The following is a 16,706-nucleotide window of genomic DNA, read 5'->3' on the forward strand; positions in this document are numbered from 1 at the left end:
GGGACAGAGGTGGGCAGGAATTAATATGTCAAGGAGGCTCAGCCTGCCTTCAGATTGGTTTGGATTCCTGATGAGAATATGGACATAGATTCTCTTTATAGCAGGTATCTGAAATATTCTAACAAATTTTGTGGGATAATTTGATGAGGAAAGGTGTGCTTTCTTGCCAAGTCTGTTGTGACTCCCTCTTCAAGTGTGAGTAAAGTCTCTTAACCCTTTTGTAGCTTGGGTTCCCAGCCTGAATGCAGAGATTTTAATCCTTTGCTCCATCCTGTTTCCTTTTCCTTTGTTGTCGGTTGCTAATTTGTTAGGCTTAGGTCTGTCCCTTGTCATACAGTACCCTGTACTCTGGCCTAAAATAACATCTCAGTACTTTATTCTTAGTTCTACTGTGTGCTTTCTGTGAGGCTGGGACAATCGCTTACCCGCTCAGAGCTTCTATTCTCCTATCTGCAAAGCAGAGATAATGCCAGCCTCCCGGAGCCGTGAGCGATGCCTGCGACGCACAGCCCTTGGATGGAAGGTGCCACCTACGTGCAGAGCCTCTCATTCTGCCCTCTAAATACGCCTGTGAAAGCCATTAACAAGCACAAGCTGCTCTGCAATCGCGGCTGTCCCTTGTGAATGTGGGCACCTGTAATAGATCTGGTCTAAGCGGCAGGGTCTGGGCAGGGTAGGACAACCTGCTGAATGTCCTGCAGTGATGAACGGTGGCGTTTTTCTTTTCAACACTCAGATGGCACTGTTTTCCGCTATGGTTGCATTAAGATAAGATGGGTTTTGTTTGGATTTCTGCTTTTTCACCCCCCTCATTCTCCCCCAGCATTGTTCAAACTGGACAAAGGATTCTTTGTAGACATGTTAGTGGTAGCTCCTTTCTGTTAAAGACAAGAGCAGTTACTTACCAAGCAGTTGATGGGAGCCAGTAACCCTGTCCATGGCAGTGCAATGAAATGATATAGTTACTGTTCTGAAGTAATCGATTAAGTGACTGATTAAATTATATTGCATATTATAATATATGTCATGTATGCTATAACTTAAATTAACTCTAAATTGTATTTATGTCTACAAAACATAGGTGTGATGGCTGGGTTCAATATGAGTGGAGATCTCCAGAAGCCTGCTACCAACATCCCCCTAGGGTCTCTGGCTGCTATTGGCACCTCGTAAGTAATAGATTGGGGAGAATTTACTGTCTAGAGTCTGCCCTGGATGTGACCAACCCATTTTGTACTCCCATCAACCTTTTATTACTCAGCCATCTGGAAAATTAAAGTCTGGCTCTCATTCAAATCCTCATCCATTACCACCACCTACTCTGGCTGGGTTGGAGAGGAGATTCGTTAATGTGGATACAATCAGTCCTTCCTCATGCTTCAGCCTTCCTCTGCCGGATGGGATGTGTGTTGGTGCTAGAGCAGTTGTGCTGCTGCAGCCAGGCTGTTCCCAAGCAGCATGCAAAGTTCTGGAAGGCTTGGAGCACGTGGTTTTGTCACTTCTCGCAGCTGGTCTCAAAGCGCTCCCGTTGCAAAAGAGGAAAATGCATTCGTTATTATTAGAGAAAACGGTACCACGAGAGGTAAAATGACCTGCCTGCCTGCAAGGCAAGGGGAGCACAGGTGCCCTGCATCCCTGGGAAAAGCTGTTTTCCAGGAGTAATAGGATGTTGTGTGTTTAAAAGAACTTCAGTAGGTTCCTGCCTGCTTTCATAGCCAACTAAACTACTTTTAAAATATTACATATATTTGCATACCCAGGTTCAGATGGAAAAGAGGGACCTTCTGAATTTAGTGGGATTCTTGCTGAAAACTGGTGCTCATTTTCTTTTGAGTCAGGGGATTCACATCTCTGCTGTCCAGACTTTGCAGACAGTCTAGCTTATCCCTCCAACTGAGTACTGGAAAAGCCAGAGATACCGAGGAGGATCATGGCTGAGGCAGTAAATTTGGCACATTCAACGCTGCCACCAGATGAGGGGACCTGCATACGGGCAGGATGAGGTTATTCCCTCTGTGTGCACATCAAGAGTGCAGGTTTCCTCACCTCAGGGTACCATGCCATCACTCTGTGTCTCTCCCCACTGCACTGCAGTGGGCAAGTGATATGTGCGGGTGTTACGCCGAGCCTCGAGGCTGCCGTGCAGGAGCAGCCAGGACAGAGTGGCTGAAGACCCAGTTTACAGCTTCTTGGCCTTCTTCTGGCTCTGCTGGTGGGCATGGTTCTCAGTGGTCATGTCTGGTTGGTGAAAATAGTTTGTTTTTGTTGCTTGCAGGTGGTTTCTGTACATGGTCTTTGTCTTCTTGCTGGGAGCCATTTGCACCCGCCAGTCCCTCCGCTACGACTTCATGATAGCAGAGAAGGTAACTTGTTCAACAGACTCAGTGTAGTGTTATATAACGGGGCTTTCAGATTTCCTTCAGCATTGTTGAACGCTTGAACTTTTCCCAAATCCTGAGCAATTTGGGTGCCCATCTCTCATTGATATTCAGGGGATTTTCCCATTGCAAATCCCAACGTACAATTGATTTGAATAGCTTTGCATTCACCAGCATATCCGATAATGCTGAATCTTGGCGTAATCACCCGGCAATAGCTTGAAGAGCTAAAATATGCTAATGTTGTCCAGTGATAAATGCTGTATCTTATTCAACGTATCCTGTCTCATTGGTGAAAGCTCAGACCAAATTGAAATCTCTAAAGAGCTGCACTGCTTATCTTTACTAAGTCAAGCGAAGCTTACGTTTTCATATCGAGTGGACTGTAATTGCAGTGTGAGCAGTAAGATTATCGAACTTGAGATGTTCCACGTTGGTGTATATAAATGAAGGAGGGTTGTAGTGTTACAGGCAAGGAACGTTACCATTACAGGCCTTTGAAAAGAGAGTAAAGATTTTGTTGTGTTGCTGTCTTACTTTAAATTGGATATGTAAGAGCTAATTTTACAATATTCAGCATTACACAAAAGCATTGCCTTACAATATATAACTATTTTATAACTATTTTCTGTATAACTATTTTCCTAATTAATTGGAGATGTTTTCCATTGATTTAATTTATAATATGATTTTAATCTAAAATGTCAGTTTGAGACTCAGACTTCGTTTTCTCTCCAAGTAATTGTAGCCCTAGACTTCCTCCAGTCCCCAAAATAAGCTACAGGTTATTGGTGGGCTTCTATGACTTCCTGCTAAGGAAAAAAAAAAAAAAAATCTGTTTCAGGGAACAAAAAGAATGAGTCTACGTTCTTTAAGGCAACGCCTTTGTTATGCAAATGAGACAGTTAATGGATGGAAAGTACAGTAATGAAATGGTACTTATAACTGAACCAGCTGAAGAGAGAGAGATTACTGAAGCTATGTTTTAATTTTAAAACCCTCTGTAGGGAAAAAAAAAAAAAAAAAAAAAATCTCCCAGTAAATGAATCCGGAGATATTTAGTTATGTTAAATAACAAACAAACAACAAAAAAGCAAAATCAGTTTTCTCTTCCCTTTTTATGGTACAATCCGTATACTCATGTGGTTTCTTTATATTTTATACAAGTTGCTTTATATTTTAATGACTGTGTGGACAGAGAGAAGGAGAGAGGGGTCATTATACACTGAGCATGCAAACTCCCCGTTTTCATCAGTCACAGGTGAATGAGTGTTTAGTTGCTTTTCTGCCTCACAATACTTGTTTGGCTTTTTAAACACAGAAATGAGATTCAGTAATTTCCCTTCTTAATGAGCCAGAAGTGCCAATTTCTTACGAAGTATTCATACTCTCTGTGCTTAAAACCAACAGCAAAACCTTTCATCAGCCTCAGTGAAAGGGACTCTTCCCCTCTAACCCTGATTTGAATGTCAAGTAGAACATTTAAATGCAAGCATTTTTGGCAGCTAAACTAATATATGATGTCTGCCACAATTGATTGTTTCGGTCAAGTATTTTTCAAACCAGGCCTGTACTGTAGGAGAGGGAAGGGAAGTTCTGCTCATAAGACTGCTGCGTCCAAGGTCTGTCCATTTGTCTGATGGAAGCTGATAGCTGCTAATCTTTCCCTCAAGTTTCTTCTGTCCCACAAGATAAAATTCCCAAGGCAAGTGGATTTTTGTGGTGAAAAGAAGTGTATATTTGAGTGGCAGGAGGTTGGTACGGTTCTGAAACACCACATTAATTTTACGTGCCTTCCCTGAGCAGCAAGTGTTTTTTTGTCTCTTTACCCAGTCTCCTTTTTGCCACATGCTGATTTCATAGATAAGAAAACGGCAGATGTATCTTCAATCATCTTAAGACATGTAAATTTGTCTAATTGCTACTAATAAAGCATATGCCATCAGACTTCAACAGCAGCAGATGCTCGGAGGATGCAGAAAATGGCAGCAGGTCCATTTAGATGTTATTTTCCATGAGGAGAAGGGCAGGAGTGGAGGTCATGCAGTGAGTGAAGGTTGAAGGACCTGCACTGGGTGCTGTCCTCTGGCACCATGTTGTGTGCACCTCCACCTCTGCTTGCAGCAGTTGACACTGGGGACCCACGCAGGGATACACCAGTCCTCACTCTTGTTTGACAGACCCTGAGAGCATGTTGTGTCCCCAAGGGGAGAGAAGGGATGCTTTCAACTCCATCTGTACTTGGCATTTCCCCTTCAGCTTGCCTCTCCCTGCAGTCTGATGAAGGCTGATGTCAGCTTAGGGCTCCCCCAGGAGATGGCTGCTCCCCCTCCCATCCCTCTGCTTGTTTGACATTTGTAGGAACTTCCTGCACTCAGACCTGTGTCAGACTGAGCTGAGATCAAGGAGCGTGTTCAAAAATCATTTGGAAACATCTGGCAAACATGGTGAAAACACATCTTCCCGTGGAAAAATGAGCTAAAAACCTGTTATTAGCAAACCAAGAGAACAACCCTGAAGTCTCTGTATAGACAACTTGTATTTTGGCCTGTAGAAGTTGCCCATAACTACAGGGTTCATGAGGACCTCCCTTTGCTCTCCTTGAGAAAGGTCAGAGCTATCAGGCTTCAGCTGAACTTTGCAGTCTGTAGGTGCTGGTGGCCGTGCCCAGCTCACAGCTTGCTGCTGCAGCACCGCCAGGTTTCCACCCCTGCAGGAGGTGCTACGCAGTCGCACTGGCAGCTCGAGGTGATGCTCAATACAAACTGGTAATAAAACCAGCCTTGGAGCACTGTGGCTTTAAAGAGTTTGAAGTTTCACGTTGGCTGAAGGAAATTCTTTACTCATTGAAGACAGGAAAATAAGGTCATTGTATTATATCCCTTGGAGCATATTTTTTTTAAGATGCCATTTGTTTAAGTGGCAAGTTTGGTTTGGTTTTACTGCAGATTTTCTTTCAGGATTGGTTTTCCCCTCTGGGACACAGGGGTTTGTCTTCCTGTTTTGGATGGTTGGAAGCCTGGGTAGCTTTTCCTGTACGATGTGCTCTGTATATAAGCGATCTCTCCTGAAATAAACTCACTTCCAGTTACTTAAGTGGAATCTAATAGCTGCTGCTTTGCTGCAATTGCTCCTAGTGACAAAGAATTTCTTGGATATGAGCTTGTCAAATGGCTCTGTTGGTACAGGATGTTTGGTATTAACTTACTTCTATGGGGTAATTTTCCCGTATTAATTGCTTGTACATTATACCACAGACCAGTTAAATTGCTGCTTTCCCAGGGCTCGCTCAGTTCATCATGCAATGTTACAAAATGCAGGGGGTTTCTGAAAATACATGTGTTTAAAATCACTCACAGGTCTTCAAAGAATGAAGTAATGAACTTTGCATCCCCTCTGCTTCCTCCAGGTATCCTTGGTGGGTTTCTTGTTTTTGCTAGGGCTGTACATCTCGTCCCTGGCCTCCTGCATGGGAGGGCTCTACGGAGCGCCCAGAATCCTGCAGTGCATCGCCCAGGAGAACGTGGTCCCCATGCTCGCCTTTCTTGGACGCGGGGTTAGTGATCCTTCTCTGAAATTACTGTCAAAACCCAACCTGAGGGAAAACTGTTGATATGAGGAGGCAGTATTTCTGTGTGTCTGTGGGGCAGGATGGGATCTGTGCACCCCATCTCAGCCATGCCCTGCCCCAGAGCTGTCAGTCCTGTCGCTGTACCAGGACAGCCCTTCCTTGGCTGTGGGACCTCCTCCTTTTGGTCCCTTTCTTTTGAGATGTCTCCAGGAAAACAGCCACTTATGATACAATTTGCCTGTCATTTGTTTTTTGCAAACACCTGATCTAAGCCCATGCCAGTCGTAATCGTGACCAAGGTACTTAGCACTTCTGTGCCCACCCTTTCAGAGCAGAGGCCTGAAGCTTTTGTCTAACCACTCTGGTCAGATGGATGCTAGCTGCCTCTTTATCTTTTTGTTCTTTTCTTCTTCTTTCCTTCACTTTCTCTTTGAAATCTTCCTACCTTCTTTGGTGACCTCAGAGCTGAGTACAGTGCTAGTCCCAGTGCAGTGGATTCAGTTTGTGCATGCTGGAGAAGAGGACACTTCTTTATAGGGTGAGATGCCTTTTGGGCTCAATAAAAGTAATAAGAGAGTAGATTTGAAAGGTTAATTTAGGGGGCTGCTAAGCTTTAGATATACTTTGAAACAAAGCCTTGCTTTGAATATGACAAGAGGCTTTTTCCTTGTCTCAGTCACTAATCCTCATTCACATGAGTTATTCCCCTGAGAACAGTCAAAGTCCCAGTCACTAAGGATTGTGTAGTCTTGGGCTATATGTTTAGAACAAAGTATTTCTTATGGATTTCCCTTTTTCTAAACAGGGAGAAAAAAATTCCATTGCTCTAAATAACCTGCAGCATCTAACTGTCTGTACTGAGCAGCTGGGAAAATCTTAAGACGTTTTACTCCTTCAGAGCAGCTTATAAATACAGAAAAATATTTCACAATAGTAATATTTAAAATTGTTTTATAAGCATGATTATCTCCTCTGTCATTTTATATTTCTCAAAGCAATTCTTGAAACTGAAAGTCAAGATGATAGTCATAAATATAGGAGAATCAGGAATGGTAAGAACAGCAAAAACTTCCAGCTACTGAGGATAGTTGTCAGGCAATCCCAGAACAGACTGTTCTCCATGTGGTGACGCTTGCCAAATTGTCAGTGATTTAGCCCTAGGACTGCAAAACTGATTCCCTTTCTTCTCTGATGGTTTTCTGTCTTTCTGTAATACTTTCTGCTCTGAACTCTGTCTAGGCAGAGTGCCACAGTGGAAGTGCTCAGAAAGAGGTGAGACGTTAAAGGCAGATCATTTTACCCGTTCCTTCTCTCTGCCACCTTGAAAAATGTCTAGATTTGGTTCATGGAGAGTTAAAAAATGTAATTTGCCCTTAACAATCTGTTCCACATCAGTTCTTCTTTTCCATGGTTTAGGAAAGTGTTATAGTCAACATAACCCCAGCTAATGTGAAGGACACTGTTGTTTTCTGTAGTGCTAAACCTAAGCCAGAGGCATCCTGAGATCGTACCATCTGTTCCCTATCTCACTAAGTCTTTCTAATACCTAAGATGTTTTCTGAGAACCGTGCTCGCTTATCCCTGAGACATATTTCTCATTTCATTGTGAAAAGGCGTAAGGTCCAGAACTGGTCCCCTTTTCTATTAATAAGTTGGAGGAAATAGAAATAGTTTCCATTTGAGCTGTGTGTTTATTGAAGAAGCACATGCAGTAAATGAAAATGTAGAATGGAAAATGTTCCCCGTCTTGTGCTGGTGTTGGTGCGAGGGGGCTGTAAGAGCACCTTCCCAGCCCATTGCTGAAGTGCATCCCTCAGCTGCTATGCTGCTGGCAGAACTCCGTGTTGTGCCAAGATAACTCAAAGCATTTCCTTTTGATCCTTTTCAGAACTGAAGCTTGTTCTTAAGGGACATTGCCATGGTTTCAATTTCTACCTGTCTTTAGAAAGTCCTTGGAGGTGAGGAGTACAGGACAAACCCTGATCCCAAAAGGGCCTTGGCAGGGGCTCTGATGGACACTTAGCATCATTTCATCTGATTCTAGCAATGACTGAGAAAGGGCATATTAGACCTAGGGTTAAAATTTGTGAGCAGATGGCTGTCTCCCCACTTCCTGATGTGCTTTGCTTCGTCTCTCTCTCTCTCGTAGTCTCGCTAGCCTAACCCTGCCCCAAAGGAGAAGAACAAGCTAAGTTTCTTCTGGTTGCCTGCCTTCCTGACTGATGCCTGGCATTGCTGGTGCCCCCAGTGTCCTTTAGCTGCTAAACCTTTCTGCTGCTTTCCTCCTGGTGCTGGGCTGATGCAGCTTTCGTAGAAGAAAGGAGAAAATGCCAAGTACAGAGTCTCAGCAGATCATGGATTTAGCTCAGCCTTGAGTCAGGGTAGGGCCTGAAGCTACTGATAGAAAAATGGCACAAAAATACAGAAATTAGAAACGAACAGTTAACTCTAATTAACACGTTTTGTTGCCAGAACACAGCCCAGACTTCCCATAGGCCCCACGTGTCTCTCTGAAAGTCTATTACTGTTGCAATGCCATACTCTGAGATACAGAGGAGAGTTGATGAGTTTTTCCAAGGCAAAGATTGAGTGAGGATCAGAGGTGAGGTGGGAACTCAGCAGCTTTTGGCTTCCAGTCTGTTCTTTAATTTATTAAGCCAATGGGCCTCTGCTTGTGTGCATAGGGGTGTGCATTTCATGACTATGCATGTACCTGCAGACTGCTGGGGTAACCATTCTTTACAGCTAAGCCACCAGAGACCCACACGGCAAAGTTCATGAGTATTAATTTAAATATGTTTCTTTTATTTATGTAATAGAAAGGACCCAACAGGACTCCAGTGGCTGCAATTTGCTTAACAAGTCTCATCACCATGGCTTTTGTCTTCATTGGGCAAGTGAATGTTCTTGCTCCGATAGTGACCATCAACTTCATGTTGACATACATTGCTGTTGACTATTCCTACTTCTCGATCTCCTTGTGCTACGATGATCAGCAAAAAGCTGGCAAGACACAAGTGGAAAACACTAAGCCTCCAAACTCTTCCCAGCCTTTGATTTTCAACAAGCCCTCCAGCCATGCATCAGATGGAGTAATTCAAAGCAGATCGAATGGCACCTTGCTGGAATTCACAAAAGACATGGACCAGCTTTTTAAACCATTTCGTAATGAGCCAAGTGCTAGCAAAAAAGGAGCTGAGAGTTTAACCCAAAAGGTCAAACAGAAAAAGGTGAAGAAGCCAGCCAAGCAGACATTACAAGACAGCTTCCTTCTGGATCTCGATCATGATGCTCCTCCAGCTCAGTGTGGCTGGGATGAGACTGCGGAGTCCCACCATGAAAGCTGGCAGGACCTCGCAGAGCAGGGCCACCAGCTGGAGGTGGGTCCGTGCTGGTCGCCTGCTGCGGACACCCAGGGGACACCTGAGCTGCTGGAGCAGGGGGAGCAGCTCCGTAGCCAGGCACCGGCGATCTGCAGCCAAAAGGTGGAAGGTGAGTGTGTAGGAGATGGGCATCTCCATGCTCACAGGGAATTATCTACAGTCTTAGTCCTCCTGGTGCTTTGCTGGAGGCAGGCGAGAAACTAGCTTTATAGGGGGCTGTCATTCAGTGATTTATAGCAATAATATCTTTTATTACAGGTGAGGGTAGAGTTCATCGTAATGAATCACAGGAGAAGTTCCAATGTAATTTCCCATGGAAGATTAATCACAGGAAAGCAGGCAGGACTCTATGTAGTGTAGGGCTGTTTACTGCATACTCATTATTCTACAAATGGGATCTTAACACCGTACATTAAAAACATTTTGAGTGTTATCTTGGGCCTTATTTCACCATGATGTGGAGTAGGAGGGATGGAGCCTTGAGAGACTAAAACTCTGGCTGTGGAAATGAGATGATCCCCATGCTGCAGGTGGAGGCTGTAATTTGTCATCCACAGCTAGGAATCTGAATTTATTTCGTTGGCAATATGGGTGTTTTGCCACAGAGGTTGTTGTCTCAGATCTATCAGCATTAGTCAATTAAGCTTCATAAACGCATGTGAGGGAGAAAAGAATTTTAGTTTCTTTTACAAACATGGAAACTGTGCCTCAGTTTCCATTGCAGGGAATGACATCTGTGAGGCCTAAAGATAGACTCAGTACCAAAGTTGTAATTTTTTTTTTCTTGATCATCTTTTCTGCTTTCATTTTAGAAATTTTGGTTAAACTGTGCCATACTCAACTGTCACCTAGAATTTCTGGTTTGTTTTTTGGCAAAGTGGAAAGAGACCAATTCTTCAGCTCATTTTTAACATTTTTTTTTCTTTCCTTTTCTCCTCTAGAACCATCTGTAAGGCAACAAAATCTAGAACTGGGAATTCAGCAAATTCCAGAATCATTCTACTCCAGATTCTGCAATCACTGGGTTTCCTTTGCTGGTGTAAGTAATTTTCTTTTATTTTGAGCACTGGTTTATCACTGCTGAAAATGGAAGGAAATTCATCACTTAGTGTAAATACACTCCAGTACTTTCAAATGGCTTTTGTTTCTGGTATCCCAGGAGGTCACCTGAACTAAATACTTAAGAGACCATAGACCCAGCGGTTCAAATTAAGAGAAAGGTAGATGACATTATTTAAAACAACAACAGCAATAAATAGACGAACTCCAACATCTTAGGACTTTTCTAGAGTTAAATTTACATGGCTTGCTGGGAAAAAGTCACTGTGTCCCTCTTTTCACTATGAACCAAAGAACCTGCTTTTGCTTGCCATGGAATGGATTGAGACATCAGCTTCAAAGATGTGTTATTTTTATTTATGAAACAGCTTCTGCAAGCTCGGGGTGGGGTTTCAGCAGCACTGAACTCCTGATCAGAGCTGCCTGGCTGTGAAATTCCACGTTTTGAGGGAGGAAAGCAGAGCATTCCTCTAGCATGTTACTTTAAAAATAAATGACTTTTAAATTGCTTGTTCCTGAAGCCATGGAAGAGTTTAGGACATTTAAATTCTTCTTGGGAAGACGGATTAATGGGCAGATAACAGGAAAAGGGTCAGATGTGGATAATGAGTGAACCATCTGGCTTTGCTGCATGGATTGGGATTTAATAGCTGTACATAAAACATAACAAACACCCTTGAACAACATACTGAACCCTTCTAATTTAATCCTCAGAGTTTGACGCCTACTTTTCAGATTTGATGCTCTGGCTGCCAGCAGCCAACTACTGGGAAAAGGTCTTGCCAGAACCTGGCGCAGTGGGTGGGATGGATGCTGGAGGCTCCTCTCTAGCGATGACATCTCTAGGAGGTTGCACGCTAATGCTTTCTCTGGGCTCAGTAACTAACAGGGCCCCCAAGTGTTTGTTATCGTGGGGTTCAGAGTGGTCAGCTCTGCCTTCGTGGGGGAATTGGCTTAAAGAGATGACTGATGTGCTCATTAAAGCAGATTTGGTTTCCTGTTAATAATCAGACTTGAGAGGAGTTTGCAACAGAGCTGAGAAGAGATCAACACAAAATAAAATCACTGAAATAAAATCAGATGCACTTATTCATCCAAGCTCCTTTCCCCTCTGCCTCATCTTCAGGCTTCACCAGCCATGTCAGCCGTGACTGCTTTAGCTCTTACGTGCTGTCTCTTGCTGTGTCTAGCCTGATCTGTGAAGATGCTGCTTCTGCCCCTACTCATATGCCCCTTGAGCCATTTCTACGAGCTGGTGAGGCTCCAGATACAGCTTCATGCTCCCAAATAGTGACCTGTTGGCTGCTGCAGCTTGGAGCTCCCTGTGGGCTAGCCAACACTTCCATGACCTACAGCTGGTGTATGTTTGAGTAGCCTGAGCAAAAACTCTGCCTCTAGGACCCGAGGTAGCTCACTAAAAGCTACCTGCACGCTGCTGAAGGTGACAGTGCAAGCCTGTGCTGTCCCTCATTTATGAGTGAGACCAAATGAAGCTCTGTATAGCATGGGGAACTCCTTGCTGAGAAACCTCAGCCATGCCATACCCAAATCTTTTCTGATAATACTGGATAGAAATGCTTTATGTGTGGCCAAAAGCCACTCGCGATGGAGTGCTCTGGAAGCAGGAGATGACGTCGTTCCTCCAGGGACCTGCACCACAGCCCTCAGCTGCTGATGCCCGTAAGGTCCATCCACCCATGGTTGTGGCTGCTGTCGGTCCTCCCATGGGCAGGGTGCAGGCTGTGCAGTAGATCTCGTGCAAGGAGAACCTTGGCTCTGTCCCCATCATGGGGTGTTATTAAGAGGAAGACACCTCAACAGAAACACTCAGCAGGGTAAACCTGAGTGTCTGCATCCCAGGTCTAGACGATGCACATCTCTTACACAGTACTCCCAAGAGGGCCTGAGAAAGATGGAGATGCAGAGATTCCGTCATAGCACTAGTTCTACATGAATTTGAAACACAAGGTTCAGTATTTCTAGCAGTAAATAAATAAAAATGCAGTTACTGATGCTTTCGTAACAGCTTGAGAACCCTAGCACTGCCTCACTTATTAACAAGGTTTTATTGGGGTTGTAAACCATGCTCAGATTGCAAGATTCAAGAATAAATTTCTGAAACCATGTGAAGCTGTGTGTGAAGGTGGGTAGTCCTCCTCAGGCACGTGCTGCCAGCTCTCCCATGGGCCAGAGCAAGAGATGATCAGAGCTTCTCTGGACTTTGCAGAACAGCTGTCAGATTGACAGCAGTATGCTACCTCGCTCTGGAGCAACCCTAAACCTTGTCTTTTCAACAGGCAATCGTGTCACTCATCATAATGTTTGTCATTCAGTGGATCTACACCCTTGTCAGCCTGGGAGCAGCAGTTATTCTGTATTTCTACATTGGCCAAGTGAGTCCAGGACTCCCCCTGGGTGAGTAATTTTTTTCTGTATTATTAAATCTGCTTAAAAATTCATTAAGCTTTAATTTAACTTAATTAGGAATTGAGATGCTTGTGTTTAATATGCAGGTGGCACAGTGAGTGATGAGATTTAATTTCTTTGGTAGTTTCAATGCATTTTATGTCTGTCTCTTTAATATTTGATTCCAACTGTAACTAGCATTAGCCTGATAGTTTGCACATTGCGCTTGCTTTTCGACTGTACTGTACTTTAAATGGCAAAAGCAGATTCTGAGACTTAACAGGGATGGCAGATTGCAAACGTATCGTGGCAATGAGAAAAATCTGTTTTAAAAAATCTGTTGTAAATACATTTTAATAAATTTAATTAATCGGTCTAAAACCACCTGAGAAAACTTTAATGAAAACGGGAATTATGACAAGTATCTCATTAAATCTCAGCATTCTTAACTGCAAAACAAGAGAGCCTTTTGATTCCAGATCTAAACAGGTTGAATATGTTAGGAACGTAATCTGGGAAAATACTCTTAGGCAAAGGGCTTTAAAAAGGTCTGTGCATGTGATGGGCTTAAACAAGTTCAAAATTAAATATTGAAGCATGTTGAAAAAGCAGCTCATAATTGCATAGTCCTTGGCATGGAGGCAGGAGAGGTTTGCGTTGGTCTGCTTCTGAAGGGAGAGGGTGATACACACACAGTAGGTGCCTGCTCACGTCCATATGCATACATATATATGTAGGGGTATAATGCGTACGTACCTGCATGCATGGATGTGCAATGTTTTGTTTGGCACCTGGCTGAGAGAAGTCAAAAAACCTGAGTTTGTGTCTTTTAAACAATGCAGAGGTAGCCACCTGTGTTTATTTAGATAAAAGGTTATTTGGCATTCAGTGGGTAGACACCAGATTTCAGAAACCCGTGCTGTGAGAAAGCAAAAATGAGTAGTCGTTCAGGAACTATCAATATATCACTCACCAATCTTTCTACTACAGCTGATTTCTTTTTTTATTTATCTGTATGGGGTGGAAAAGAGTTGCTGTGAGCAATCTGAGCTAGCACAAGCTATCCCTGCTCTCGGCAGGGAAGTTGGACCAGATGATCTTTACAAGTTCCTTCCAACCCACACCGTTCTGTGACTCTGTGAATTAGTTCTTCCTACTTGCAGCTTTGTATCTTTGGAAATACATAAATTTTACTTTAACAAACTTTTTGTACTGCCCCCAAATACTGAACAAAACACAAGTAGTGTCTTCAGGCCTTAGGGTTTTCTTTGCCTTTGTTTACTCACAGTTACATCTTTGTTATTTTCTTTTTAAATATTTCCAAAAATGACTCTAAAAATAATTTCTCAGTGTGTAGAGGATTATGGAAAGTGATTTGAGAAATGACAGCATAATTAAACATTTTTGTCCTGGTTTGTTTTGCACTTGTGTTCCCATGCATGCTGTAAAAAAGCACATGGCAAAGAAGTTAAAAATGAACACACAAAGTTCAGCCTGATTTTTATTTGGTTGTGAGTGAAAATGATTTTTGCAGTCGCACCACATCAAATGACCCATTTTGTTCTTCAAAAGACTGCATGACCATTCTATACAGAGAAGTTGTGGGACACTGTCTTGAGAGATGCTCTGAAGTAAGGACTAGATGAAAACCTCAGGAGCGGTGGCTCTGCCACAGGAATGCTCCATGATTTTGACGGGTCCCTCCTCCTCTCTCTTTCCCTCCAACAGCCTAAAAAAAAAATCCAGCAGTTGTTTCTGGGTCTCTGCTCTCCTCCCTAAAAAAAAAAAAAAATCCAGCAGTTGTTTCTGGGTCTCCGCTCTCCTCCCTATCCCTCACCACAGACTTCGGGGGCTGCTTTTGCTGCCAGCTCCAGAACATATCTGCCCCTGCAGTTAGTCAGTGCAGGAAATTAATTCTAAAACAAAAAAATCCCAAAATAAACCTTGGTGTTGATCAAATAAGTTAAACCAGCTCTCCGTGGGGACAGCCAAGAGGGAGCAGTGAGACCATGGCCATTGTGGCTTAGGTCAGCTGAGCAGCTCTTTGTCTCCCCATCCCTGCAGTGGGAATGGTCTTTGCAGCCTAAGGAGGAGAAGGTGCTGCAGCTGGTATCTTTGCTTTGGCCATCACTTTGCTGGTATTTTAACAAGCTGTCAGTCTGGGAAGGAATAGCTGTTCTCCATATGAACTTTGGGTTAGATTCTCAGCAATCATTTAAAAGCCACAGCGAGTGGGAAGACTTCAGAATTGTTCTCACAGTTGCTAAATCTTTGTGTACTGAAAGCTAGTAACAAACATGTCAGTTTGGGATTTTATGCAAAAAAAATAAATGGTGAAATGCTATTATGAGGGAATTAGCAACATACTGACTTTTCATGTCTTTTCTCTGTAGGAGCAGCAGCGAATTTCAGTTTGTTCAGCTGGATTAAGTCAGCTTTGATCACCTCATGCAGGTTGGTACCAGTCACTTGGCAGAGATTGAGGCAGTGCTCCTTGTTCCCACTAATGTGCATGGGAAGAGTTGACCTGCTTCTTACCTCAAGCAGTCTGTCTGGCCCTTCCTGAAGTTCTTAGTTAAAGGCAAACAGGGCTGTTGGCTTCAGTTAGTCCAGTGCTGATGTATCCCAGTGGCTGAAGCTTTCTTGATCTTACTCTCCAAACCCCAAAGGTCTGTGCTCAACCTTGGAGGAACAGCTTGAACCCAAAAACACAGTAGTAAATGAGGAGTGGGAGACTCCAGCTCTTCCACCCATGGCAGGTGGTGAACTGCTGTGGTGGTGGAACAGGTACACAGGTGCCAGCTGGGCTGGAGTGACAGAGGGGAGATTTGGGGGGAAGCAGCAATAGCTGCAGAGGCAAATACAATAAACAAGGTCTTCAATGAAGGAACCATTCAGTATCGAGTTTGTATGGGATTGCAGCAGAAAATACATGTATCTTGGTGTTTTCCTTCTCAGAAGGCCTCAGAGCTTTAATTTGGTTGGATACTAACTGTTTTTGTTAATTTTTGATCCTATTAATTATTAATTCTGTCATGTTTGGGTTTCCTATGGGTGGTAATGACCATCTCTGCTGCTGTACAGAGCAGTGGGATTTGGGGTTCCTAATCTGTTTGGCTGTTTTACTGTTGCAATGGGGGAGCACTGTAGTAAAGATCACATAACATGAGCTGCCAGGCATTAGGTGTGCAAATTTGGTGGCTTCTTTAAAGTAAATGAAGGTCCAGGCACTTAAGCGTGTTGGCACATGTGTATGCCTGTCTTGCCAGCTCCTGTCTCTGCCCGCTGTCCCTATAACATGGCTACATGCCTTTGGTGGCAGAGGTGGCTCAGGAGAGTGGCCAGAGGTGATGGGACCTCTCTTAGATCCCCATGAAAGGTCCATGGCACGGCTGAGAATAGACATGTCAGGTCTCCTGCATCACCATCCATAGCTGCCTCTACCAGATCAGTGGATTTCCCCAGGTGTGGGGCTGCCCTGAACACCCACCTGTCCTGCAAACCTCTTTTGCTGTGAATAGCTTCGTTTATGCAGCTGCTGCTGCCTCTCATGGCAGTTGCGTAAAGCCACACACTTCTCTGTTAGCGGGATGGGAGCCCAAGTCAGACAAGCAACACAGAACAGGAGGAGCGAGGGGGTGTCAAGGGTGTGCACTGTGCTTTGTGCGTGTCTCATTTGGAATAAGGGGTTGCCCCCTCCTTTCTCCCTCTCACTCACCATGTCTGCTGCACTCCTAACACGAGCCAAAGCCAGGGGTGAAGAGGTGAGGAGGAGAACAGGGCGCACGGGGCTGTGCTGGAAGCGCTGCCAGAATTACTCATTGCAGGGTGAGTCAGACCCCGCTGCTTTGTGTCCCAGGCATTTAGCTGTCCTGTTCCGCCTCGGTGTACAGCCGCATCCACTGCCTG

The 16,706-nt window shown here is 43.9% G+C and overlaps 1 protein-coding gene across 1 annotated transcript in view; it reads left to right on the forward strand.

Moving 5' to 3' along the window:
• SLC12A8 (solute carrier family 12 member 8) overlaps window positions 1–16,706 on the forward strand; it is a 49,158-nt gene that overhangs the window by 30,249 nt on the left and 2,203 nt on the right. The window contains exons 6-12 of the mRNA XM_032190041.1: window positions 1,082–1,169; window positions 2,276–2,363; window positions 5,788–5,934; window positions 8,769–9,441; window positions 10,274–10,371; window positions 12,689–12,806; window positions 15,191–15,251. Coding sequence (XP_032045932.1) covers window positions 1,082–1,169; window positions 2,276–2,363; window positions 5,788–5,934; window positions 8,769–9,441; window positions 10,274–10,371; window positions 12,689–12,806; window positions 15,191–15,251 — 1,273 coding nt within the window. The remainder of the gene's footprint in view (window positions 1–1,081; window positions 1,170–2,275; window positions 2,364–5,787; window positions 5,935–8,768; window positions 9,442–10,273; window positions 10,372–12,688; window positions 12,807–15,190; window positions 15,252–16,706) is intronic.

Source organism: Aythya fuligula, chromosome 6 (assembly GCF_009819795.1).
Source record: "Aythya fuligula isolate bAytFul2 chromosome 6, bAytFul2.pri, whole genome shotgun sequence".
Lineage (NCBI taxonomy): Eukaryota > Metazoa > Chordata > Aves > Anseriformes > Anatidae > Aythya > Aythya fuligula.